The 26,322-nt window shown below is 48.6% G+C and overlaps 10 protein-coding genes across 11 annotated transcripts; 5 read left to right on the forward strand and 5 right to left on the reverse strand.

Annotated features, from left to right (window-relative positions):
* Positions 1 to 133: 133 nt before the first annotated feature.
* FOXG_09543 (D-aminopeptidase) lies at positions 134 to 1,856 on the reverse strand. The gene is made up of 2 exons (XM_018388759.1): positions 396 to 1,856; positions 134 to 333 (listed from the first exon to the last, which is right to left on the reverse strand). The coding sequence occupies exon 1, from the start codon at positions 1,628 to 1,630 to the stop codon at positions 467 to 469; it is 1,164 nt and encodes a 387-aa protein (XP_018246879.1). The 5' UTR covers positions 1,631 to 1,856; the 3' UTR covers positions 134 to 333; positions 396 to 466.
* Positions 1,857 to 2,356: 500 nt separating this feature from the next.
* Positions 2,357 to 4,291, forward strand: FOXG_09544 (uncharacterized protein). Of its 2 annotated transcripts, XM_018388761.1 has the most exons (3): positions 2,357 to 2,624; positions 2,672 to 2,890; positions 2,950 to 4,275. In XM_018388761.1, the coding sequence occupies exons 2-3, from the start codon at positions 2,686 to 2,688 to the stop codon at positions 4,155 to 4,157; spliced, it is 1,413 nt and encodes a 470-aa protein (XP_018246881.1). In that variant the 5' UTR covers positions 2,357 to 2,624; positions 2,672 to 2,685; the 3' UTR covers positions 4,158 to 4,275. The 2 variants fall into 2 exon arrangements, with proteins under 2 accessions (XP_018246881.1, XP_018246880.1); XM_018388760.1 differs by having other exon boundaries at positions 2,357 to 2,890; positions 2,950 to 4,291.
* A 36-nt stretch (positions 4,292 to 4,327) lies between these two features.
* FOXG_09545 (uncharacterized protein) lies at positions 4,328 to 6,443 on the reverse strand (the record flags this gene model as incomplete). The annotated part of the gene is made up of 10 exons (XM_018388762.1): positions 4,328 to 4,488; positions 4,541 to 4,625; positions 4,671 to 4,787; positions 4,833 to 4,919; positions 4,980 to 5,095; positions 5,166 to 5,291; positions 5,339 to 5,566; positions 5,659 to 5,831; positions 5,905 to 6,091; positions 6,146 to 6,443. 10 exons carry the CDS (start codon positions 6,441 to 6,443, stop codon positions 4,328 to 4,330), a joined length of 1,578 nt encoding a protein of 525 aa, XP_018246882.1.
* Positions 6,444 to 8,013: 1,570 nt separating this feature from the next.
* On the forward strand, positions 8,014 to 10,864 carry FOXG_20071 (uncharacterized protein). Its single transcript, XM_018400359.1, has 6 exons — positions 8,014 to 8,422; positions 8,473 to 9,276; positions 9,327 to 9,398; positions 9,446 to 9,543; positions 9,596 to 9,680; positions 9,729 to 10,864. The coding sequence occupies exons 1-6, from the start codon at positions 8,369 to 8,371 to the stop codon at positions 10,050 to 10,052; spliced, it is 1,437 nt and encodes a 478-aa protein (XP_018246883.1). The 5' UTR covers positions 8,014 to 8,368; the 3' UTR covers positions 10,053 to 10,864.
* FOXG_09548 (uncharacterized protein) lies at positions 10,155 to 11,962 on the reverse strand. Its single transcript, XM_018388763.1, has 3 exons — positions 11,606 to 11,962; positions 10,909 to 11,554; positions 10,155 to 10,860 (listed from the first exon to the last, which is right to left on the reverse strand). The coding sequence occupies exons 1-3, from the start codon at positions 11,850 to 11,852 to the stop codon at positions 10,290 to 10,292; spliced, it is 1,464 nt and encodes a 487-aa protein (XP_018246884.1). The 5' UTR covers positions 11,853 to 11,962; the 3' UTR covers positions 10,155 to 10,289.
* A 1,695-nt stretch (positions 11,963 to 13,657) lies between these two features.
* Positions 13,658 to 15,811, forward strand: FOXG_09549 (uncharacterized protein; the record flags this gene model as incomplete). Its single annotated transcript, XM_018388764.1, has 5 exons — positions 13,658 to 13,828; positions 13,888 to 14,427; positions 14,474 to 14,799; positions 14,853 to 15,209; positions 15,256 to 15,811. 5 exons carry the CDS (start codon positions 13,658 to 13,660, stop codon positions 15,809 to 15,811), a joined length of 1,950 nt encoding a protein of 649 aa, XP_018246885.1.
* Positions 15,812 to 16,619: 808 nt separating this feature from the next.
* FOXG_09551 (uncharacterized protein) lies at positions 16,620 to 18,602 on the reverse strand. Its single transcript, XM_018388766.1, has 2 exons — positions 17,834 to 18,602; positions 16,620 to 17,770 (listed from the first exon to the last, which is right to left on the reverse strand). Exon 1 carries the CDS (start codon positions 18,354 to 18,356, stop codon positions 17,841 to 17,843), a length of 516 nt encoding a protein of 171 aa, XP_018246886.1. The 5' UTR covers positions 18,357 to 18,602; the 3' UTR covers positions 16,620 to 17,770; positions 17,834 to 17,840.
* Positions 16,624 to 17,439, forward strand: FOXG_09550 (uncharacterized protein; the record flags this gene model as incomplete). The annotated part of the gene is made up of 2 exons (XM_018388765.1): positions 16,624 to 16,743; positions 16,801 to 17,439. 2 exons carry the CDS (start codon positions 16,624 to 16,626, stop codon positions 17,437 to 17,439), a joined length of 759 nt encoding a protein of 252 aa, XP_018246887.1.
* A 427-nt stretch (positions 18,603 to 19,029) lies between the features above and the next one.
* On the forward strand, positions 19,030 to 26,306 carry FOXG_09552 (uncharacterized protein; the record flags this gene model as incomplete). Its single annotated transcript, XM_018388767.1, has 7 exons — positions 19,030 to 19,148; positions 19,226 to 19,623; positions 19,674 to 22,325; positions 22,382 to 24,601; positions 24,657 to 24,777; positions 24,854 to 25,086; positions 25,140 to 26,306. The coding sequence occupies 7 exons, from the start codon at positions 19,030 to 19,032 to the stop codon at positions 25,340 to 25,342; spliced, it is 5,946 nt and encodes a 1,981-aa protein (XP_018246888.1). The 3' UTR covers positions 25,343 to 26,306.
* Positions 25,610 to 26,200, reverse strand: FOXG_09553 (uncharacterized protein; the record flags this gene model as incomplete). Its single annotated transcript, XM_018388768.1, has 1 exon — positions 25,610 to 26,200. The coding sequence occupies exon 1, from the start codon at positions 26,144 to 26,146 to the stop codon at positions 25,610 to 25,612; it is 537 nt and encodes a 178-aa protein (XP_018246889.1). The 5' UTR covers positions 26,147 to 26,200.
* Positions 26,307 to 26,322: the final 16 nt, after the last annotated feature.

The following is a 26,322-nucleotide window of genomic DNA, read 5'->3' on the forward strand; positions in this document are numbered from 1 at the left end:
GTGGTACCATCTGTCCTATGTGAAGATGTCGCGACACATCAAAATGAAACACGTGGTCTATGTGTTTCCTGGTCGCTGCACTCTTATTCACGATGGTCATGCAAACAATCACGAAGGGGCCTTTCACCTAAGAGTACATTGTCTTAAGTATGCTTCCTTGATTGCGAGCATTTGGCATCAAGTAGCAGATGATACCCGTTCATGAAACACACCAAACCAACACGTCGCATCGCGTGATTTGATCTAGAACTGAAGCGGAATAAAGACAGTTCAAACGGGTAAAACTCTCAACTGATCTCGCTCTTAGTGTTATTGCATCAAGCCGGCTTCTTCCTGAATCCGTCAGCTCTCAGGTAAAGTCTCCGCGCCCTTGACTTTGTCGCGATTGAACTCACTTGTTCGCCAACCAAACGCGTGTCTTATTTCGCGTCTAGCTGAATGACCAAACTCCAATCTTTGTACCTTTTTACAGTCGCTTTGTCACTATCTCCCTAACCTTCTTGAGATCCAGTGCCTCGACAGTGCGCCCTTTGTATCCAGTCATAGTGTTCGCCATGCACAGAGCGTTGCAGATGGCTTCCTCGGTCGCGTCCGCAACAGCCTCAAACGCGCCATTGATTGTCTCATTGTGCACTGTCCCAACTTCGAAAGACGTAGGTGTGAAGGGATCCAAATCTCCCCCTTCCAGACGTTGCATAGGAATCTTGGCGGCTGTAGAGAAGGCCAGGAAGATGTCGCCTGAGCCATTGCTGCCATAGCCGCCGACGCGTGACAGTCCTACAGTAGCGCGCTTGGCAAGTCGCTGAAGCTGAACTGGGAGCAGGGGAATGTCTGTAGCGATGATGATGATGATGCTACCGTCGACGTGAGGTCCGTGAATCGCGGGCATCTCTGATGAAGAAGGCGCTTGAGCCTCTGAGATCAGAATTCTTCCAACTGGAACTCCGCCAATGTGAAGGTCTTCCTTGAGTCCATAGTTGGCTTGGACAAGTACGCCAACAGTGTAATCTTTTGTGCTGCCTTTACTATCCAAGCCAGGCACAACACGGCTGCTAGATCCTGTCCCTCCCTTGAAGCGGTGGCATATCATTCCCGTGCCGCCTCCAGTACAACCTTCAGGTACTGCATCAGCAGACGCATTGCGAATACCCCGGACAACATGATCTGGAGTCAAGGCAAAGCGGGTTTGCTTGTTGAGGTATCCATCGTATGTCTCTGCCACAAGAGGAAACGCAAATAAGTTAACGTCTCCCTCTTTAGTCGCGTGATACTTAGTCGCGTAGTCATAAACGCCTCGAAAAGCTTCTCCAATGGATGAGTTTGTCGTCAAAATAATCGGTGATGTCAGTGTGCCCGATTCCTCAATCCAGTGAGAGCCCGTCATCTCCCCACAGCCATTGAACTTGAAGATGGCAGCGTGACATGAGTAGTCGAACCAGTCTGCTCGAGGAAGAATAGCGGTGACTCCAGTGTTGACATCCTGGTCTGGTTTGATTGACTCGGTGTGAACGAGAACGCCTGGGACATCGGTGATGGAGTTTAGATGACCTGGCTGCCATCTGCCCAAGTAGAGCTCAGGCAGGAGTTCGCGGAGACGGACTCGCTTGGAGAGATCCAGACCGCCACCCATGATGATATTGTAACAGTCGGTACCTCGGATGCTGTATATTAAGAGCGATAAAGGTAGAGTAATTGAACCACGAGCGTTAACAACACAATACTTAGTTATGGCAAGACAAGAGGATTATAAATAGTGTCCTCTATTTTGGTTTTCGCATTTCAACAAAAGTTCCCGCATTTCGGGAACCCTTTTTTCGGCTTTGGATGCCTTTCCAAGGCGTAAGCTTACCCTCAGATGATGAACGTCTTACGCGCCTTCCTTCTATGGAGACCTCGAACCATGGAAGAGGTGAAGCACTGCATTGCTTACCCTAGATAAGAAGGAGAGAGATTCAGGCCAAAGCTCCGGATTCAATGAGTAAGCAAGGGTGATTGCGGCTATACAGATGACTGACTGCTTAATTATTTATCCACAATCAATCGTGTATAAAATCTCCAAGCAAATGTTGGAGTTACGACTGTTTGTGTACGGTTCGTGAGCCCCAAATGGACTTGAGATCTTCAAGTCGCAGTGATGCCAAGGAGAGGAGCTGCTTTGGCAGGTTCAGGATTACCTGATCGGGCTTAGCGGGCTCTGTTATCTGTTAAGATGTACTTCTATACACTAGTTATCATAGGGTCAATGCCAGTACATCTTATTGATGCGTCGCTTATCGCCTGCTCCACCGAATTCCACTGAAACCTGCCCTGCGCGCCCAAAAACCCTCTAGGCGTCCAGAGAGGCGTCCAGTGTTCTCTCATCTCGGGATCGCGGTGTCGCGGGATACTGCGGCGCTCCCGACCGAAAAGCTCGCGCAGGCTGTTCTGACAAACTGAGCAAATGTTAGTCATCTCAAGCCGGACAATCCGCATGGCTTTGTCTGGTTGGTGAGATGTCGTGGCAAGCCCCGGAACAGACGGAAGTTCGGGGCCAAACGTTGGTCAACGGGGCGGGATGACGTCTGCTGGGCTACGCGTTTAAATAACAGCCAGTATTGAGCTCAGCTGAGACTCCAGATAATCCCGTGCGTGATATCGTGTCTCCTTTGTTTTACGCCTCTCATACCAATAGACACCCTCGTCGAGATGCAGAAAGTCAAAGCCAGACTGCCGTCATGGGACACTACAAAGACCCAAAGCAAAAAGGGCTTTGATAAAGTGTGGGGTTGGGCTGACAAGCTGGGTGCACCAATCAATCGACTTTCCAACCGTATCGGCAGTGAGGCATTCTGGCCTACGACTCTGGACAAGGAGAGCGACAAGGCCGCCAGAATATTGAGATCCTTTTGCAGTAAGTTCCCCCCAAAGATATAGCTTAGCGAAATGAGAGGCAGACTGACCAGATAAAAGAGGATGGCTTCTATACCGAGGAGGAAAAGCCGGCTGATGGCGAACAGGCTGGTCCCAAGCAGAAGCAGCGTGTCTTGAAGAAAATTCCCCAAAAGGTGATACAGAATGCTGTCGGTCTTGCTATCTTTACTACCATGCGAACCGGCCTCTGGGTATCTGGGGCCGGCGGATCCGGAGTCCTCGTAGCCCGAAACGAGGAGGATGGCTCATGGTCTCCTCCATCTGGAATCCTGCTTCACACAGCGGGTCTTGGTTTCCTCGTCGGAGTCGATATCTACGATTGTGTTGTTGTTATCAACAACCGCAAAGCCCTGGATGCATTTACTAAGATCAGAGCGACTCTCGGAGGAGAGATCAGTGCTGTTGCCGGACCCGTCGGAGCAGGCGGAGTGCTTGAGAACGATGGCAAATGGAAGCAGGCGAACAGACCAGTCTTCACCTATCTGAAGTCAAGAGGATTTTATGCTGGAGTTCAAGTTGATGGTACGGTCATCATTGAGAGAACAGATGAAAACGCTCGCTTTTATGGACAGGAGGGCGTTAAAGTGGCAGACATCCTAGCTGGTAAAACAAGTCGACCTCCCGAAATCAAGATGCTCATGGAGACGCTAAAGGCAGCCGAGGGCCGAGAAGATGTCGACCAGCAATTGATGGAAGAGTTGGAAGGACAACCCGCGCCAGGAGACGTCGATGTCGAGGCTCCTGGTGAGGGAACAGTCTTTGGCATTCCGGACCCAGAAGATCCCGATCCGTATGGTGTTCTCGCCCTCGAGAAAGAAGGCCTCGAGATCCGTGATGCCGCAACTCACTCAAGGCCATCAAGTCAAGCCTTCGAGTACAACCCCAGCCCCAACAGCCCGACGTACAAAAAGTTCTACAGAAGGAGTCTAGAAACCGGAACGAGGAGCAATCGAGACAGCTATGCCTCAACGCCGAGCAGGACATATACGACATCTGAGGCTGGTACGCAGACTGAACCTGTCCTGATAACGCCCATCACAAGTACGACACCGGAGGATAAGAGCTTGAGTCATCCGGAGAAGCTTGATGACGACAAGTCAAGCACCTACGAGGATGTTCGGCTGGAGGATGACTTTCGGTCGCCGTATGATGGATCATCACAGTCGCCGTATACTACCATTGATAGCTTCATCACACCGCCTCCTGGGCCACCACCGCCGCTGCCCGCTAGAAGTCCTGTTGCGTAATGAGAGTGTTGGATAGAGAGTGTTTATAGCCGGGCGTATGGGTATTGGAGAAAGAATGGAGTTAGACATGCAAAGTTAGTGAATTTAGAAACTACATCTCGTACCCTTCGATGCCAACCATCCGCGTTAAGGATCTCTATCTTCTGTAGTCCAGTGTGGTCTATCATTGTCTAATCAGTATGAGAATAGTGAGGCTCTCCAGGCTTGTTGCCCTCTTCACCCTCCTCCTCATCCGAGTATATGAGCGGAGGCGGCGACTCGGCACCACGAGACCTCACGGGCCTACGCCTATCACGCCACAATAACAGCTGAATAAAAGCAGTCTCCAAAACTGAACACGTAAGTTAGTATTCGTGAGAATATGGAGGGGAGGGGCCACTCACTCAGCAGTACTTGCAAAATGGTGGAGTACGTGTATCCCTTCCTCGCAGCGGGAAAATCTGTTGTTTTCCACATAAACATGGGCACCTGAAGGATTAGTCAAAACAAGAGAGAGGTAAGCGACTAACTTACGACAGCCTGTACAACATATGCTAAATCGTTGGCTACAGCTACGATAAGGGCTCGCTTTTCCGTATCGGCAGAACATATCTCATTAATCCAGCTGAGGATCAAAGGACCGGCACCGTGCTGAGTTTGTGTTAGATGGAGTAATAGGAAAGGAGTGAAACGTACGCCAATGTTGCTGAGCCAGTAGACAACCTTTCTTCCGTCTACATTGGAGTAGAGTGGCATATTCAACAGGAGGATGTTGAAGATGATCTATTGGAGTTGCAGGCGTCAGATAGATATGTTTGAGCACAGGGATCACTGTAAACCTACGATAAGTATTGCTCCAGCATATATGAAGGGCCAACGAGCTCCCTGTAGAGGCCCGTCTGACAACCAGCCCCAGGTGAGGGCCATGACAAGGAATATTGCTGTGCTTGGGATAGGTACTGATGACGCACGAATTAGTTACAAGTCATGAAGAATAATGGTAGTTGCATGGCTAGAGGAATGACTTACAGTTGTTGATCTCAGGAACAGTGAACGAGGTCCCGGGGACCGGAGGAGGCTGGCCGTTGAAGCTTTTCAACCAGTAACCCATAGCGGCCTGCGGGTTGCCATTGTTCCAAAGAATGTACAGCAACGCTATTGGTCAGCTTAGAGGCTTTAGAGGCACTCGAGGAACAACATACGAAGATGGTAAGTGTGCCAGCTAGACAAAACTTTCTTGACCCTGTCTTTTGTCCAAGGCTGCTTGCCTGCGCGGCCAATTGCCTGCATCCTTTTGACTGACAGAATATGTTCCTCTTCAGTTGTCCACCAAGTTCTCTTGCCATCTTGCGGTAGATTCGGAAAGAAGAAGTATCCGGCAATCGCCAGTGGGATGGTAATGAGGCCGTCGATGATGAACAACCAACGCCCTAGAGGAAGGCTTAGCGTCAGATATTCCCAGATCACAGGATCAAGCCTCTCGCATAGCGAGCGGCTGAGATCTTTGGAACCGATTACTTACAGCCTGCACGTCCGTGAACGCCATTGAGATTTGTATATGCAGCTCCTTGAAGAAAGCCACTGAACATGGAACCAACCGATCCAGCCAGCCAGAATAGCATGGCCCGCTTTCCAATCTCTCTCGGCGTATACCAGGAACCGAGCATATAATGAATTCCGGGATAGAAGCCTGACCTAGTATTGATGTTAGACTCAAAGGGCGCGACAGAAAGGTACCGCGAGGGGCTGGAGAGAGGACGCTACATACTCGAAGAAGCCTACAAAGAATCGTAGTACATAAAGACTTCTGTATGATTGAACTGCTGATGTACAGATGGTTGCTATACCCCATCCCACTTCAAGCGATGGAATAACCCATCGTGGTGAAACTCGAGTCAGTAGTAGATTCGATGGTATTTGTCCGATGACATAGCCAAATGTCCATATCGAAGTGCCTTGGTTTTAATGTGAGAAATGATACCAAGAAGAAGTGCCACTTGTGAACTCACTAGTCACAAGCTGATTTCCAAACATCTCCAGGTCCTCCTGCATGCCGCTTAGAAACGCGTTATTGATGTTGGTCTGGTCGATGTTCTTGAGGAAATATCCTATTGATGCGAAGGTCAGGATGAAGGCATCGACCTTGAAGAGTAAACGCCTCTGATCCTGTGGTAGCTCCCAGGTATCCCATATGTATCCTTTCCATGTTTTGACTGGCTCAAAAACTACATGCTCCTCAGTGCTCTCGGGTGAAGCGTCGGCCAGGGGCACGTAGCCTTGCGAGCCTGGATTTCTCAGTGTCGCCATGGCGTGATATGAAATGACGAAAATGCAAGATAATTACAGGAGTTCTATAAGCCTCATTTGCATAGTTTTGGCGAAGGAAGATATACCAATATTCCCATGATTCGGGGTTATGCTGATCCATGTGACCAAATATATGTGCTAATCGTTCCCTCCGATCGCGTCAGTCAACCTACGCACCACGTAATTGGCCCTTTCTAGATACCCACGCTAGAGTGTCGCAGTTGCTGATGAAGCAAGAAAGCACATAATATTTTGTATGTATTGCTTGCTAATAGCTGTATATGTATGTGACGGCTATTGATTCGTTGTATGGAAGGATATTCGTCTGGCGGAGTCTGGGAGAGACAAATGTTCGCAGATAGCCCAAGGACCTATGATTGCTAGAATCACGTTTAAAGAAGCTGCCAAGGTCCTAGAAACTAAATTCTGTGTTTTACAACCTTTTTATGGGTGCTGGTGGAGTCTTATCGGCATAATACAGAGTTCCATCATCGTCGCGGCGATATGCTGCACGATGCATCAGAACGAGTAACCATATGATCTTTTGAGCCCTCTGAGTCACTGCGTTAGCCCAAATGGAAATGTCTTGATCATATCATCCCACAAAATGCTTTTCTACTTTACTTGTTATCATAGGAGGGCTCCAATGGTAACGCCGTGTCTGCTACCTCTTTATTACTTCTCGATGTCACTACTTGAATCCTCCCAGCCCAGATTCAACAGAACCATTGAGGTTTCTGTCGACATATGAAGTGGCTAGTATACATTATATATACATACCTACATTACAATAAATTCAGAACACCTATGAGGCCCAGGGTGTGTAAGTGATCGGCATCGCGATAAGAAGTACCTATGGTCTTACGATAGGATCTTGTCTGCCATCAATGGCAAAGGCAGAATTGACGAAACATCTTTGAAGATCTCGTGAACTTGGAGATTCTGGAATTGGCTTATCCTATCACTGATAGACATGACGCTACCAAACTCCGCTAGTCTTCTAAGCTGTTGACGATGCTGCGCCGAAGGAATTAGCCCCGGTGTTCAAATGTGGGAAGCTCCCTTCCTAGCAACATAGTGGAACGATTAGAACTTAGGAATCGCCCCAATAGAGGAACAACAGACCACAGGCAGCTTTCAGATTTGAGACCTTGGGCGTACCCACCAACGGATCCGATTACGACGGCCTAGCCTTGCTGCCTTTCCAGGGAGCAAGAAAAACTTCTGACATTTCACAAGGGTACCAAAAGTAACTAGTCTAAAGGCCTACTAAGTATATACTAAGCTTGCCACGTCTATCCTAAACTTATCTATGGGATAACTGTAGATCCTAAGTCTTCTTACCTCGCCTAGTACCTGCACCTGTGAGGCAGTCCAAGTCCAAGGCAAACATGGACAAGAGCAAAGACGGAGTCATGTATCGAATTGATCCAAGCCTTTCTTGAGACTGAATACGCCGAGGCTTGGCAATGGCGGTAATCAACGGGAATATCAATGGTCACTCTTGGCATTGGGGGGGGCTGAACCTACTCCGCACCGATTGGACAACCAATATTTAGCCTTGAACAATTCACTATCTAAGCTTCTCCCCAGACGATATCTTCAAGTTAATCGATCTATTCTTTGCCGGTTATCCGTACAAAGCTCAGACCTTTCGGCGCCGTGAAACATGGGGTTCGGCGTCGGCCACCGAAACCGAGATCCTCAACCCCGCGAATACGATGCAGATCTTGTATGTAATTGGAACCAAGTGGGCTTGGTTTATGCGGGGATAGCTACCTCCGGCTGGTCACCGCGAGATGAGATGCAACGGTCCTCTCGCCTCGCTTAATTTTTTCTATTTCTTAGCCCTTCTCCTCCTTTGCCAGAGTTTTCACTGACTTTTGCCAAGGGATATCCTCAAGATTTGAGGCGGCTTCATTAAGATGGCGGCGCGAAACGACTTTGATAGCAATCCCGAGATGGCTGGTGATGAAAAGGTACGTCTCCCGCCTTCTCCAACAAGGCCCCCAACTGAATCCCTAAGCAGAACTCCGATTCTCGGCTAGAGAGCACCACGGCAATTGATCCAGCTCTTGAGAAGAAGCTGGTGCGCAAGCAAGATGTTCGCATTATTCCCTTGGCTGCGGGTATCTACTTGCTCTGCTATCTAGACCGTTCCAACATTGGTAACGCCAAGGTTCTCAACCATACGACCGGTCATGATCTTCTCACGGAAACAAACATGACCAACTATGACTTTACCATTGCACTCATGGTATTCCTCATTGCATATGCTCTCTTCGAAGTTCCGTCCAACTACTTCCTCAAGAAGATGAAGCCGAGCAGATGGATTGCGTTCCTCATGTTTGCATGGGGCACTATCACGATCTGTCTTGGTGCAGCTCACAGTTATGCTGTTGTCACGGCTCTGCGATTTCTTCTGGGTGTCTTTGAGGCCGGCTTGTTCCCTGGTCTAGTATACTATCTGACGTTCTGGTACAAGCCTGAAGAGCGCTCGGTTCGAGTTGCAACTATCTTGGCATCTGCTACTCTGGCCGGAGCTTTTGGCGGCGCCATCGCTTATGGAGTTGGCCATATGAACCAGGTACATGGGCTTTCCGGCTGGCGATGGCTCTTCATCCTCGAGGGTATCCCTTCCGTGATCTCGTCAGCTTTCGTCTGGTTCGGACTCCCAGATTTCCCCGAGTCAGCCAGCTGGCTCTCTGCAGAAGAAAAGGACATTGCAGCATATAGACTTTCTGAGCAGGGATCACATGGTGACAGCAAATCCATGACATGGGAGGATGCCAAGTCAACTTTGCTAGAATGGCGCCTCTGGTGCCATTACCTGGTGCGTATTGCTCTTCTCTGACAGTAAGGCCATTTGCTAACCGCGTCAAGATCTACTTCGGCATTTCAGCCCCATTCTCCAGTCTGTCGCTCTTCACGCCTTCAATCACAGCCGGCCTCGGTGTATGTAACAGGAATATTGGAGATTGACATCAGCTAACAGCATATAGTTTGCGGATCTTAGAGCTCAGTTGATGACCGTGCCTCCCTACGCAGCTGCCTACGTCGTTACACTGCTTGTTTCATGGTCAGCAGACCGACACAATGCGTGAGTAATGATTCAATGTCGCTAACGTCAACGTTCTCTAATTTTACATTAGCCGTGCTCTTCACTCTGCTATATTCTCCTTGATAGGTGCTGTCGGCTTCATTGCCTCTGCAACTCTTCCAGCCGATTCTTATAGTGTACGTTTGTCTGAAACTCTGGTCCTATGCAAATCACTAACTTTATAGCCTCGTTATGGTTGTCTGATCGTGGCGGCGTGCGGATCCTTCGCCTGTATCCCACCTCTCCTGGGCTGGCTGTCGTCCAACCTTCACTCCACGGCGGCCATCGGCTTGGCTATTGCGCTCAACATTTCCATGGGAGCTCCTGGTCAAATTGTTGGTGTCTGGATCTACAAGGCAAGTGAAGCCAAGAAGGGCTATCCCACCGGGCACTGGGTAAATGCCGGTCTACTGTTGTTCGTGAGCGTTGGCTGCATCGCCATGCATGGGTACTATGTCTGGAGAAACAGACGGGCTGCTGGTACTGACCAGCCTCGCTTCAAGTACTGATGAAGCAGTAGAATGAGAACTAAGTGTTGGCGGATGAGAAGATCAAGACGGATGGAGCTGTAAGGTTTACGACTTCTATTTTCATGATTTGATATATAGCAATTGCACATTATACAGCCTTTATAATCTGAGCGGGATTGCTCTTGATAATACTATTGCTTTATACAGAGCTTGAGAATTTATTTAATCAGCTGAGGTCATGCTGGGACAACTTACTCTCCACAGAAGGGAGTCGTCCTAGAGAGGAACAGACGATCCAGCCTCTTCCAACATCTCGGCCAGTCGCAACGAACCTTGATAGATCTTCTTTCCTTCTCTGGTCTGTTCGCCTGCATGTTCTCGGTTCCAGTCCATGATGACCGAGACAACCCCTTCCAATGTCGTGAAAAGTCCTTTGTACCCTAGTCCGCCCTCAGAGATAGGCTGCCTAGCCTCAGTATCAGATGCTACCAAATGAGTGCATATTGTGATGAGCCCGGGCTGAACTGTTCTGAGATCACCTTTGACCTCTGGGAGTATTCCTTTGAGGAATGGGAGGCGATGAGGAAGTAGGATGAACCATTCGACGATATGGGTCATCAAAAGGATGATCAAAGGCGGCACGATAACATTTCGAAAGGGGTGAATAGATAAGACTTCCACGGCAGTATAAACGTCTCCGAAAGTGATTGGTGGACCAACATCTGTGACCACGAACGGCTTACCAGCTTGGGTGCAATTTTCTTTCGCTAGTGCAGCTTCATGATATAAATGCGCGACAGCTACGTTAGCGCCATGAACGAAATTCTGTACGATGTGCGGGACCCAGCTATAAGAGCATTAGGAATGACCGGAGATGATATTAGACGAGACTTACGTTTGATTGACATCCCTAGCCAGAAGATTTCCGATGGGGTTATCGGAGGGATGTCCGTAGATACCGTTCCCAGGTCGAATACATCCTGTACGAAAAGAGGGTTCATTCTCAGCACATACGAGGCGTTCTGCGATGGCCTTCGAAACAGCGTAGTTGGCAAAGTATTCCTCATGTTCTCGTAATGGCTTATCGAAGTCCTGTGTATCCATGACCTGCCAATAGTGCTTCGGCTCTGCCCATGGTGCTACAAAGGCTTCGACGGGTCGGATGGATATTGAAGCTGATGATGTTGAGCTGAAGATATCGGCGCCGACTGCACGAGAAGCAGCCAAGACATTCTTGGTTCCTTGTACATTGACAGATTCAGTAAACTTGTAGAGATACTTGGACCTGGCTCCAGGTATGATGACAGCAGCTGTATGGAAGACAGTGAGTGGTAAAGATGCTATTTTCGGATCCCACGGCTTAGAGAAAGCATCGCCAACAGCAGCCTTGGAGGTAATGTCTGTCTGCACATAGTCCACTTGGGCAGCTAGACCTTCCCGAAGATCATCTCGCTCAGTCTGTCGAACATCAACAATTCGAATACACCTAGGCAGTGTCCCACGAGCCAACAACTGGAGAACTATGTATCCGCCTACGAGCCCTGGCACATACATCAGTACTAACACACACTTCATGGACGGAGAGAACCTACCGTTGCCTCCGGTGACAATGTATCGTCTGTTGAGCTTTGGAGGTAAACGCCCATCAAAGTTAATTGGAGACTTCTCAAGAACTTCGTAGGTATGTCTCAGTAGTTCTGGCGTCCAAGGCTTGCCTCTAAGTTGTCCAACCTGAGGAGGCGTCTCTTTCAAGAGACGGTTAATGCGCCGAAGATAGAGGCCGAGAGCCACAAAGAACATGCCTAATCCAAGAAACACCAAGAACAGCATAGCAACCATATTAACGCTGTTTGTTGGTGCTAAGAAATGTGTCAAAGTCAAAATGTCAGTACGCGTTGGAGACCCCCTTTTCGACAGGTGATCTGATGTAACAAGAGGCTTTTGCAACCCCGTAAACTGTCAATTAATTGGAAGACACTTTTCGTGGGCTGAAACATAGCGAGATAGCCCCTAATTTCTCCGATCAATGTGCTGAGTCATTAGTTATCCTTGTCGGCAACCGCTTGATCTAGCCCAGTTTGTCGAATGTGGTATACCACATGGTGCAAAAATAACACGACAAGATCAACAGGATTGCATCTGATTGAAGTCATCTTGATCTCAGCCTTGTGACGAGTTACTTCTGAAACCGTTGTACGGCACATCGCTTAAAGCTCTAATACCCTCAGAGGCGAAGGGTCAGAATACAGAAGAGGAGCCAAGGAGCCGAGATTCAAGAAGAGATTGGCTGCAGTGGGAGAAGAGGAGGAGGTTGAATGGGATGGTGTAGAAGAGAGAAAGAAAGAAAGAAGACGAAGGGAGAGACAGGCAATTAGAGATGCAGAGTGATAACCTAAGCCTGTACGTAGCCCAATAAACGAAAAAGAGAATATGTTAATGCGCTTCCTGGCGGTGTAAAAGTTGACCTGCCAATCTTGGAAAGCCGGATGCCCAAGGCAGACGGATCTCGTTGTGTCGATGACAACCAAAAGATCGATCTATCCAGCCGCTCCATCCCTGAAAGGAGGACGGGAATTGTGTCGTTCAGGGCTATCACACCGGGGATAATGTCAGGATTGTTGATGACGCGCACTAATTTCAGGAGCTTTTCCAGCATCATGTGTACTCACCCGAAACTCCCAAATACTAAAGATCAGTTCTACTTTTCAACTCACTTCCCGTGACTCAGGCGTCAAATAGGCCGTCTTACTTATCAAGTCCGAAGGCTGTCTTCCTGGTAGGTTGGCAGTGGAGACCATGGCCAACCGGTGAGGGCTGGATATAACATTCTCGAAGACTCGAAAAAAAAAAAATTCACATGCGCCTTCCTCAAGTGACGCCATCGACTTATCCACTCATTGAATGCGCTGTATCGATTCGGCAGCTGTGTTGGCTTATTACGTGGCCTGACAACTAAGCCAGGGCGGGACGTGCTCGCGTGAACATCATAAAGAAACAAGGTCATCTGAAGGGTCATCTCATACCATCAAGAGATTAATTCCATCCGAGGTCTGTAGATCAGAGGACTCATGATGTAAAAAGGGCGGAGTGTCTCTGGCTCACCGAGGATGGTGACATTCTTAAGTGGGTTAAACGAACGGCATTAATATTAACTATTTAGCACCCTCACGGCACATATTGACTAGGATGAGGAAGTAGTGAGATGTGATAGTCTCGTTTTTGATCTCTGATTAGTGAAATTAGAAGCGTATGCTGAAGAAAAACCGAGAGTTCACTTGGTGGCAGAATCATACAAAGAAACACAAAAGTGCATGATTCTTTTCTTCACCCTGCGGCCTGACGTCAGAATGACGTTTAATTACCTGTCAAACCTGCTTCTAACCAATACAATTACCGGGAGGACTCCGCCGGGCTTGATTGGCATACTAGCCAAAAACAGTCCACGACATCACTGTTATTGACTTTAATACCGACACAGTGGGCTCATTAATCCCATCTAGCGTTCAGGGCTGAATCCTTTCCTGCCCACCAAACTCAAAAGTTATCCTTTGTTCTCTATCAGATCACCTATTCACCCCCATGTGTCTCACTATGCCCCATCCAGATTATCTGATCATTCGCTCCAGCTGAAAGGGTCTTTGGCAATGGATCCCCAAGAAACCAGGAGACTGGTTCCGATCCTACCCGCTCAGCAAACCTCAGGATATATCTATGGGGAAGACCACTCGCCTGGGCCCTCATCACCACCGCACAGACTAAGAAAGAGGGTCTTGGTCGCCGTGGCCTGTGAAGGATGTCGCCGAAAGAAAGCAAAAGTACGAAATTGATCTCCATTTGACGAGTCATAGGCAATGCTAATGAGGCTTTTCTGTAGTGCGATGGTAGAAAACCAACTTGTAGCCGTTGCTTCTCCAAAAGCGAGGCATGCTCGTACGAAACCCCATCGGTTCCTGTCGCCGTGCAGAAAAAGTACGACATCTTGCTAGTCGAAAACCAACAGTATCGAGAACTATTTGACGCCATAAATAAGAAGCCAGAGTGCGAGGCGCAGGAGATTTTCAACCGACTGAGAAGTTCGGATCAGCCCCTTACTGTTCTCGAATCTGTAAGACAAGCCGAAGTTCTTCTACCGAAACTTTCTACAAATACACGGGATTCCGATCCCAGACTGGCATTTTTCGACCAGAAAGCATTCGAATCGAGTGTTATACAAGTTCCTGCCAAGCCATGGACAGCAGTTGCCGGAGATGGGATTGTGTCAGAGCTAATAACGGACTTCTTCACTTGGGATAACTCCTATATGTTCCCTGTGCTCGACAGGGTCACCTTTATGGATGAGATGAGAGCGGGCGATGAGACAGAAATTAAATGGTGCTCTCCTTTGCTGGTGAATGCTATTTGCGCCAAGAGATGTGTAAGTGGCAAGCTGACTTTCTCGGGCCATCACTAAGCAACTGTAGCTGATGGTTGAACGAGGGAAACAATTCGGTGTGATGACAGGTCGAAACCTCTCCGACTGCTTCCTAGCTGAGGCCAAGAGCCATTTCGAGTCCGAACAAGGCCGACCATCGATACCAACTGTTCAAGGACTACTCCTGATATATCTTACCATGACAGCCACGGGGAAAGACAGAGCTGGTCTGATCTATCGCCTCACAGCCTATGAAATGCTTAAACAGCTTCGCTTAGAAGCAAGGTATAAGGCAGCAAAGAACAACGTTCCACCTCAGACTCACGACATGATGCTGATATCCAAGACGCTTTGGGGAATATTCTTACTAGAGAGGTGGGATCGAGCTAATCCAATCATAAGACGTTGTATTGACTGGGAGCGTTTAGCCGGATAGCTTATTTCTACAACCAGCCCTCTATTATTCCCCCGCCTCAAATCCCTAAGCCCTTCCTCTCCATTCTTACATTCACTCATAAAGGGAATTTGGATGTTCTTGACAGGCCTTGGAAAGATTCCTCTGATCTTGTTCCTCGACCACCAGGAGTATTGGCAGCTGCATGCTCGTTTTCCGAACTTCTCTACGAGACCATGCAGTATCTCACGACCTCGAGAGTCAGACGGGGAAGTGAGGAGGATATTCATGCTAGACGGCTATTCTTTTCTCGGCTTATACAGCTGAAACATGACATACCTCGCCAGCTGGTCCTGGAGCGGAATTTAACACCGGTAACATGCTTCCTAAGGTAAGGATCTAGTTCTCTGAAATTTCCTTCACTAATAAGACTACAGAATGGACGAGAACCTAATACTATATACACTGCTTCAGTATATGCCTGCCGAGATACCGTTTGGTGTCCCATACAGCTCGACAGTCAAGGACCTCCGCATCCAACACTGTCGCCATGACACCGACATCATCGCGTCGTTTATCAAGAAGTGGCCTACGAACCTAATGGTAGCACATCAACTGTACATATCAATGCAAACACTGGTCCCCATACTCGATGACACTGCGGCACAAGATCTCTTTACAAAAAGTTGTCGGATGGCACAGTTGTCTTCTCGCAGCATTAGACTCAGTGGAGTTCTCCTACAAGCGACTCAAGCTTTCGTTTGGGCTATGGACAAGTCCATCCCGGAACCTGCACGGCAATATCTGGAAGGATGGACTCAAGAAACAGTTGAGAAGGACTTGCCAATGAGTTTTGCCTTGCCTCCTCGAGGAGAGGTTAAGGAAGTCCTCGCATCTGATGGAAGCGACCAAGAATGCTCGATATGGAATTTGGGCACCTTGATTGAGAAGTGGGCGATGCTCTCGATGGAAGAAAGCAGACAATCGTCGTGAACATATCGAACGAAAAAGCCCTGCCAACAGATGCGAAATGATCTCTGGCTACGTCATATGCTTGTATCAGACTAGCATCACTCTTCCATTATCTTCGCTTTTGAGCCATACTATTCCACCGACTTCAGGACCATCAAAATCATGCATGATTCTTAGTATGGCTCCTCGTATTCGATGGCGACATAATATGGTGGGGTCACGGGATATCGAGGTTTCGTGATCGCTTCACTTAGAGGCTCAGTGGCAGCACGTGAATACCGTATCAGATGATCTTATCAATTTAGGCGACTATACTGAACTGCCATCATATTCCGTCTGAGACATTATGTTATTTATAGTCCCATCTTCTGATAATGGTAGATCTCAGCGCTGAACGCTAAGCTATGAGTGGATTTTGGTGTCTTGGCCTTGAGGGTCATCTTACGCGTCCCTAAGATAATGCCAAGTAGACCACCAGCCACAGGCATATGCTCATCATGACAAACATGATTCGGCGATTCCGATGCGAGGTGGCTCAGCCCCGGGGTCATTTGGTGCATGTCCGAACGCCGAGCCACAGCATGCCGATGCATCCGGCTGCCAAGTGACCGCGAGTGCCGAGACCCGCGCCGCAAACATGTTGGTTCGGGCAACTGCGCCACCTTTGCCCAGAGCGAGATCACATCAGCCAAGATCAATAAACCTTGTTGGAGCTGAATGGCTTGATGACGACAGTGTCTACTTAAGTAGAGCTTGACCCCTCACTTTACATCACTGTTCAAAGCTAGAATTACAGTACAACTTCGCGAATACACATAAACAACACAAACAACATGTCAGCTCAAGATTACTACAGTGGTGGTGGAGGTGGATACGGCCAGCAGCAACAGCAAGGTGGTGGTTACGGACAACAACAAGGCTATGGCCAACAACAACAGGGCTATCCTCAGCAGGTAAGCTATCTATCAAGCTTCGAGCTCCAGCTGCAGTTACTAACAGAGCTTCAATAGCAACAATACTCTCAAGGATCCAACTACGGCTCCAACCAGCCCAGCTACGACAACCGTGATCAATCGTACGGCCAACACCAAGGCGGACAATACGGCGGCGGACCCAACCAATACCCCGACGGCGCAGGTGGTCCCGGCGGTCCGGGTGGCCCGGGAGGTCCGGACGGAGAGCGCGGACTGGGTGCTACACTTGCAGGAGGCGGTGCAGCCGGCTGGGCCGCTCACACAGCTGGTAGCGGTCTTCTCGGCAGTCTAGCCAGTGCCGCTGCTGGTGCCATTGGCGCAAACTTCCTCGAGCACAAGTTCAAGAAGCACAAGAAGGAGAAGAACAGGAAGCATCACCGCGACGGACGCCCTCGAGCTTTCACCGGCGACTCAACTAGTAGCAGTGACTCCGACTCTGGTGATGAGCGACGTCGACGAAAGGACGATGACTTGGCCTATGGAAAGTCTCAGTATGACAACTCTTCTCGACATGGACATGGAGGCGGTTCTTATGGAGGCTCTAGCTCATATGGCGGAGGCGGCTATGGTGGCCGAGATCAGGGCTACGGCGGTGGCCAGAGCTACGGAGGCCAGGGCGGATACGGAGGTCAAGGCGGATATGGCCAGCAGGGCTACGGTGGTACCCGATACTAAGTGCCCCGCGATTGACGCTGGGAAGGGTTGAAGAACAAGACATGATCTTTTGTAATTGATACGAGCCGGAAGAATATTGACGTTTCACGTTAGACATGAATACATATACCCTGCGACACTCATCAGTTGAACTTTCTATGACAAGCCGAAGACTGTACAATATCCAATAATTTTGCCTGCGCTGATATCTAATAGGTCCAGGAAGTTTCGAGAAGTGTCTTCGGTACGTCGACTCAGCCCCGATCGTGGTGAACTTGCTCTCCCTGCATATGCAGGTCATGAACTAAACCCCGCTAAATGATGTCTTGATCTCCACGTCTGACACAAGAACCTGGTAACAACGATACGCGGTCAGCATTATCCGAGATACCATGCGCGTAGGACACCTCATTACCGTGATTTCAGTCCTGGAGCGACCGTCTCATATGCGTCGTTTGCCATACTGGATCCTCATCCACCGTAATTATCGAGAACCCTTTTCGTCTCCAGAAGTCGATCGCGTTCGGTAAGAACGGATGCGTATGCAGGTAAAGCTGCTTGACGCTAGATTTCCGGGCGGTCTCGACTAGCGTGTCGAGCAGTTTGGAACCTAGCCCTGCGCGACGCCATTCAGGCTCAACGTATAATCTCAGTATCTCGACAACATTCTCAGGTTCGAGAGTGATATGTGAGAAGCGACCATCGTAAGCAACGTAGCCGATTGTCGCTATCAGGCGCCCATCGGAATAAGCTGTTAAAAACGCGCCTTGAGGATGGTCAAGATATCTGTCCTTGAAGATGTCTAGTTCTTTCTGGGCCATTTGATCACTGGATGATTGGTCGAGGAACGGGAACATGTCCGCTCGGGCCTTTGTTATGAAGTCCACGACAGTGGGGAACTCATCATGCGTCGCTGGCTGAATGGTGATATTAGACATGTCGTATTTTCGGTGATAAAGTCATCGGATGCGTCAGATACAGTCCAGAAATCGCCTTGAGTAAATAAAAATTCATGATGAAAATATGGCGCGACCGACCCCACATCTAAAACTAATCATGCTCGCGAAAAAGAAGCTTATTTTCATCCATCTAATCTCGCTAAACTGACCTTTCTTATCAATCTATGACACCATTTTTGACATATGGCGATGACAGCTTTTCCGCTCCTTCAACTTTATCATGGTCCAGTCGACACACGTCAAGGCTACCTTACGCAAATCTTCCGTTATGTGACCACCATTTCAGTATTTCAAGGCAATTATTCGTGGGCATTAATTCACGCATCACGCTCTACACCTTCACCAATAATAACCCCGGACGGATAAGCAGCCCGTCAGCAACAGAGGAGACAGCCTGGATGAGCAGCCACTGACAACAATCTATTACCAGAGCCTGCTTTTCAACCGCTGCAAGCATGTTCATATTGGGCGCTTTCCAGTCGCCAACTGCATACCAGCACAGGGATTCTGGCATGGGTAGTGGTGCAATGCGGCTCAATGATAATTTAGAACGAGGCAACCTTGAATACTTCATTTCCCATCACCTCGATCTCTAGCGTCTCTCGTTTTTCGTGTCAATTTCGCGATTACAGTGTTGCTGAAACACGCCACGATGCACACTAAAAGCTCTCTCCGTTTTTCATTTGCCCTGCTACTCCTATTGGTCGTAGAGGCACTTGCCGATGATGATGATACTGATTTTCTTATGAATGTCTTTTCCGACCTTGGTCCGTAAGTCACCGATACTTGATATTCTGCTTGGTCGTTCTTCCAACTGCTCGACAATGAGAGCTCACCCAGCTATCCAGCGTCCTCGCACTATTCGGTGAACAGTTTGCTCGACAATTCCTAAGTGAGACCTTCACCTGGTACGATCATGTCATCTTTGCATGCGTTCCGTTGGGCATCATGACGGCAATTGCTGGTGCGATCCGGGTCCAAGGTCACAAGTTTCTCAAAGCCTTCATCGGTCGTGCTCGTGAGAACAAGGCGGCTGCGGAGATTGAGTACATGTCTTCCACTTCAGCCGAGGTCGGTGAATTGTTCAATGGAAGAGGCATCGTTCGAACAATGGGGCAGCCCGAAATTGCTCAGTTCATCGTTTTCCCCGATGAACTCCTGAAGGAGAAGAAGGGTGCGCAAAATCAATCATACGGCATACATACTCTGAAATCCGCATCTCAAGAAGGCATTTTATGCAAGGAAGGTATGGCGTGAAAGCATGAGCTTCTCCCGTAAGTGTTGACCGGATGCTAGGCTATACCGATGAACTTGACCTGGCGGCACAAAACTGGTTGAAGTCATTCAAAGGTACGGATACTCGCAAAAAGGATGTCGAGCAAGCAGAAACCGGGTTTAGTCGTTCTGTCTCGAGGATCAAAAGGGCAAATCCATTGCAAAAGAACGACAGGTTTCCCAAGTACTGGGACTCCCTGAAATCCCCCAATCTACAGCTGAACATTGCAACCGAGAAGATATCGCCAAGACGGAGAAGCATTGAACTCCACTTGGCCGCCATTGTTGCAGTCATTCTGCAGGCATCCCTTCTTGTTATAGCTGGTGTTGTCCCTTACAGTGCTGAGGGCTACGAGTCTCAACCTTGGGGACTTCCCTGCTATATCGGTGGCTCGGTTCTTCTTTTCATTGGTATGCTTGCATGCTCTGTTGCTATTGAACGAAGCACAAAGGAGTTCAAATGGAGGCCCAGCTCAGGCATCACTAATGAGACAAGGAAGCCCTCTGAAGTCCGGGATCAATCCATGGATTTGTTTTGGGTACAACGGACGCAGCGCGTCAGTGATCAGGACTTCGACTCCTACGTGATCTCTTCCCGAAATAAGCAGTTTATCTCAACTTCTAGTCGACGAGAAGATGTTCTCTCAGGAATGAACGACACGGGAAACAAAGGATCTAACCAAATCAAAATCGACCCCATTGATGACGAAACAACCAATAAGCACCCAACAGCGAAAACGCCAGTCGATTCTGACGAAGACCGGAGACTGGAGTCAGACTTTCTAGCAGTAACTGCGATCTTCGCTGGTGGTGCGGGTTTCACAATTCAGTTCATTGGCCTCAGGGGACTACCATGGCCTTGTGCCGTTGCTCAGCTTGGTGCCATTATCGCTATGGCTATAATCAGAGCCCTAGTCCGTCGAAGACTCGGTGACGATCCAAGATATTGCCATGCACCTTCTCGGTATGAGCTAGACCTACTCGCTACTCAACTCGTCGACGCCTCAAGCCCACGACCTCCTAATCAGCCGTTGAAGACCCCACAAAAAGACTGGACGTGGAGAGTTGATACCGCAAAGCATCGACTGCAGAGCATATACTCGTTTCGTATTGGAAACTGTTTGAATCCAGGTGTCTCGAGCTTGACTAAGGAGGATTGTGCATCTTCACAGTTCGATCATTTGAACGAGGCTCAGCGGATCATGCTTGTCCGAAAGCGACTAGGAGATTTGGTTCGATGGGAGACAGAAGCATTCAAGCCAGCTCTGGCATTAGCTCGCTCCATCGAGCGATTTCTGGACGAGTTCATGCCTGTTGCACCTGACAAGAATCTCATAGAATGGAAAGTTCCTATGAAAGACTCGAAGGACAAGCGATCTGATGTAACACTTGCAATCACGAAGAAGGTCTCGAGTGGCTGGAAGATCAAAGTTGGCGAGGTTGAAGCCATATTGTCACTATGGATGGCCCATCTGGATGCAACCAAAGCGGCAAAAACGAAGGACAAGGAGAAGTCTGACTGGCAAAGATCAAAAGCTGGTGTAGCATTGGGAGTTGACTACTGCAGGATCCTCGGGCCTAGTGACCAACGCGGTGTCTTGGAGCGAGATATCAAGTGGTGGGTGGGAAATCCGTCTGTGACCGAGATCACTATGGTAAAGAGAATGGAGGGCACAAGTAGCTCCAGTCATCGTGATTTCGAGACTTGTGAGGCTTTATATCATTGCCATGATCCAGTAAACGATGATATAAAGATGGTTATTGGCTTCATGGGACCGCTTCAGCCTGAAAACCGTCAAAAGTTACTCGTGCAGCACTCTACAGCTGGTTTAGCCACCATTGCTGCCCAGCACCTTTTTACTAGTTTCCTATGGACGATTGTTGACCTGGACCAGCTTCCAAAGGACTTCCTTGACCAGGGCTCTATAAACATTCATGAATCTGTCAGCATTCAACCAACTAAGCCCTTAGATTTGGAGTCGAGCAAACTTGGCACAGGCCGAAAGCTGAGTCATACTAAACTGACCAGATTCGCACTTCATGCTGAGAAAGAGGGTCTTGGAGTACTGGATGACATACTTTTGTGCCTCATCCCCATCTTCAGCCTCAAAGATGTTCTCCCCAACGACGTTGTACTGAAACTTGACTTGCCTGGCCTGCGTGGGCGAAGCTCATGGGTAAAAGACGCACCAGCTTACTTGGCTCTCCTAAAGTTCATGGCAAAGGATTCTATGTGCCATTTCGACGACTACCTATCATTGGCTTCAGTAGTCCACGCATTGGACTATATCTACCTTATGGCTCTCGATGATCAAAATATGGTTTATGGGAAGGCTTTGCCTGTAGTGGATGATAGAGCCTCCGCTCCCAAGCCGGATGACTCCAGTGCGAACTCCAAGTCTCTTAGCGGACAGTCTTCTGGCGACATTCAAAAGCTGTTGGATCATATCTCTCAGTTCTACCCAGACGCAGTCAAGAAACTCTCGGTATTTTACGAATTACAAGGACGAAAAGACTTTCTCTGTAAGCTTGAGAGCCGCTGTGGGGAGATAAAGAAACCCTGGTCGCACGTGTATGACAACGAGAAGGAAAGCTTGATGAAACAAATCAGGTTCACGTTTCTCCATGACCAGGCTTCCAATATGGCCCCTATAGATCTGCGGTCATTTCAAGGTATGAGACACTGTATCACGGAGGCACGGAGAGCTTTCTTACTTACTAGAACTTAGAGAAGGATTGGAAGAAGCGAGACATATTTGGCTGGACAGCTCTGCACTATGCTGCTTCTTGCAAGGAATTCAACCTTGTCGAGGAGTGCCAGCAACACATCATGCGTAACAGTCACCTTGATGGTTGTCTCAAAGCCCTTCTACGGCAGAGCCACCCACAGACATGGTGGTTCGACAATTTTGGCAGAAGCCCAATTCATGTGGCTTGCTTGACAGGAAACCATGGTTTTCTTCAGAGACTGTTAGCAAGCCTGTCAGATCAGGATGCACGATCAAGCCTAGAAACGAAAGGATTAGATGGGATGACCCCATTACACCTTTCTGTGCAGGGAGGTCACCCAAAGTGCATCGAGGTCATTACGAATAATGGCCATTTACAGGAATTCGAACTGCCGACAGATTCTTGGAAGCGGGATCCGGTTCATCTCGCCGTCGCGAAGGGTGAGTATGAGTGCTGTCAAGAGCTAATTTACAACGGCAAGCTCAAGTTCAGCCCATATACTCTCGATATTCATGGGAAATCGCTCTTCTCGTACCTTGACGACGAGAACGGCGTGCAAAGATCAGTCGGGCAACTGCTTCTCAAGGTTCACTCGAAAGCCTTCGAGCGGAAAGACAATGAAGGTCAATCTATTTGGCACCTCGCAATCAAGTTCCTAGACAAAGACTCGATAGAAACATTGAAGGACCAACACAAATTGACGATCGACAACAGCAACAACAATGGTGAGACCCCGCTGCACCTCGCAGTCAAGCGTAAGGACAAGCGGCTCGTCGGTTGTTTACTGGAACTTGGGGCAAAAGCAGGCATTAATGCGGCAAAAGATCAGTCTCCATTGATGTTTGCCTGCTTCCATGGCGAAGCGGAAATGGTCCAATCCATGAACAAGCAAGCTGCAAATGATGTGGATAAGGACGGAAAGTCTCCATTGCACTATGTGCTTGAGTGCAAAAGCTGCAACGACGAGGATCGAGAGAAGATCGTCAAGTGGCTTGTGTCAGCCATGAAAAATGTCGATGTCGAGGATCAACGGGGCCGTACGCCGCTACATGTTGCGTGTCAGAACTCCAAGAGCTCAATAGTTTCTATTCTTATTGAGAAAGGGGCTAATCCGGGTATCAAGGATGACGAAGGCAACAATGCTCTTCGTTATGCAGTAGGGCTTCGGCTGCAGGTTGGTGGTGTAACATTTACCTGGAGAGAAGATGTTGCCAGGAAGCTTTTGAAAAGGTCACCTGACTGCATCAGGGACCAGAATGAGAAGGGACATACAGCATTGTTCTTAGCACTTATGCAAGGCGAGGAAGATGCTAGTATTTTTCTCCTAAAGAGCGGCGCTGACCCTCAAGTCATTACTGAGAAACAGTATTTGACGCCATTCATGTGGGCATGTCTGGATGGCGGACCACTGAGATTCATCTCAACGGTCCTCGAGATGGCTGAACAACAAGTTGATGGCTTTGATATCAATCAAGGCGATTCGCGGTTTGATAAGTCACCCCTAGCGTGGGCGTGCGAAGGAAACAGTACCGAGGTCGTCAAGCTATTGCTCGAGGCTCGCAAGTCAGTCCAACTTAAAGACAAGCTAGACCTTAACAGAAAAGCAACAAGATACAGCAATTATACGCCACTTCATTTCGTTATGGTCAACGAGAACCACGAAATTCTGGAAATGCTGCTCGATGACCCCAGAATCATGCGTGGATTGGGCGCAGCCAAGTGTGACGGTCTCAATCTTCTAGAGTTCGCTTTTGAACTACCATATCCGAGTTGTCTGACCACATTGCTGTTGCACCATCACACGAAGCCTACCGTGTTCTTCATGAGTGGCTGGGAACGAATTGTTCAGAAACACGCTAGTGTGGTCGATAGCGTCGAACTCTGGGAAGAATGGGAGCGCGCCGTCCTTGATCCAAAACACAAATTGCGGTTTCCTATTCATAAACTGGCTGAAGCTGGTCGACAAGAGAGGATCGAAGCACTTCGCCATAGTGAATTGAACGTTCATGAACTTGACGAAGACAACTGGACACCCGCCGATGTCGCTGCCAGGTTCCATCACAAGGAACTCGAAGAGCTTCTTCGCAAAGACAATTCCACAAGAGACCTCACTACACATAAATACCGTGAACCATCGACTTTCATTAATGTTTACGAGGGACCAGAACTTATGGCATCACCATGTCATGCAGAAAGGCCATCATTGTCTTTCATCCTAGGTTGGTGGTTTCTATATTGTGCTATGGCTTGTTACTGATACATATTGACAATTAGACATGAATGTACCGCCAACCGCAGAGGGGATGGGTTGCTATCTTCGCACTCAAGAGGCCATTCCTCCCAACTCGAAATGCTTTTACTATGAAATAGAGGTCCTTCGTGTCAGCAATACAACGTAAGTCCTTGCCGTATCTTTCGTTTCTTTTATTCATACTTCTTTTATTCAGCCTGTGCTAATGTTTTGAATCAAGACGCTGTGTCTTTGGCTTCTGTCAGTCTTTTGTTCCTCAGAGATCGCTGCCTGGCTGGCACAAAGGATCGTGGGCCTATCATGGAGATGATGGGGGATTATTTGTTGAGGAAGGATGGCATACAAGTCGAGAAAGTGACCAGACTTTCGATGTAGGCGATGTTGTAGGCTGTGGTATGAATTTAGACACCGGTAAGGGATATCGCACTAAGAATGGAGTCCTCCTTGATTCTGGTATGTTCATTCCATGCAGTAAGACCGAGCAAGCAATTCTGACTCAAAACTAGGCGACGCCTTTGAAAATCACAACTCCTTGACCGGCAAATTAAATCACGACTTCTCGACCGGCAAATTTTATCCATGTCTAGGATTTGGCGCCAATACCCAGGGGACTGAGATGCGAATCCGCGTTGCGTTACAAGCTACTGAAGTACATCCTTTTTGTTTTCAAGGACCCTACGATGGACTGTTCTCAGAAAGGAATACGTAACCGCTTCAGCAGACTTGACTTGTTGTCGGGGCACGCGGATATGGCACCAGATTCCTTCAGTCATCAAAGGGCTCATAGGCCACAGAGGTGTTGTCAAGAAGGGGTCTTTAAGTGTTCTTCAGAACCATACGTGATCATTGCGAGCTCAATGTAATATATTTCTCTCGAAGTGAATTTTTAAATGCAAACAGATTCATGTCTCATGTGTATCCATCAAAGCCCATCAGCCGAGGAGGTCAGGCAATTGGCCTTATCATCACGACAACTTCAGCCCTGAAGGCCATCAGCTATCATCGCATTGACAAGCTGAACATGTCGATTGGCGTTTGTCTCACTCCACTCATCATCATAGTTAAGACCATAGGGCCAAATATGTCCTCCGCCACAGTTGATACGAACGCCAGCACCATCCCAAGATTGAAGCAGGGGAGTCGCTGTGCGCCAGTCATTCGCAGCACACTTTCTATCAAAAGCCGCAGTCTGGCCAATTCCAAGAGTGTGAGAGATCTCATGCAAAGCGGTGCGTTCGCTCATGTAAGATCTGTTGGAGCCGAAGCGGAGACTGCCATTGAAGTTGGCATCGGCTGTAGGGACGCCAGGAACGTAGGAGACGCGAATGGTCTTGGTGGCTCTACCCAAACGGTTGTATCGCGCTGCTGCGAGGCGCATGGCATTCTCAATGCGGCTGTAGGCATCGGCTTGGTCGGCTGATGGGTTGGAGACCTTTTCTAGGGACCAGTTGATGGCGGCTGAAGTGGTGGAAGCGCATGCCACGAGGGCAGTGAACATAGTAGAAAACCGCATGACGAATGTTCGTGAGAATGAATACCGTAATGATGAGGACGCCTCTTGGACATGTTGATGCTCAAGGCTCTAAATACTACTCACAGCTCAGTCTATAGCATACCGCTACTATATCAGCTTCCATAATCTGCATTATTCCCGTCGATCAACTTGACCCTTATCATTTTGAGGTTTCA

This window comes from Fusarium oxysporum, chromosome 11 (assembly GCF_000149955.1).
Source record: "Fusarium oxysporum f. sp. lycopersici 4287 chromosome 11, whole genome shotgun sequence".
NCBI classification, from domain to species: domain Eukaryota; kingdom Fungi; phylum Ascomycota; class Sordariomycetes; order Hypocreales; family Nectriaceae; genus Fusarium; species Fusarium oxysporum.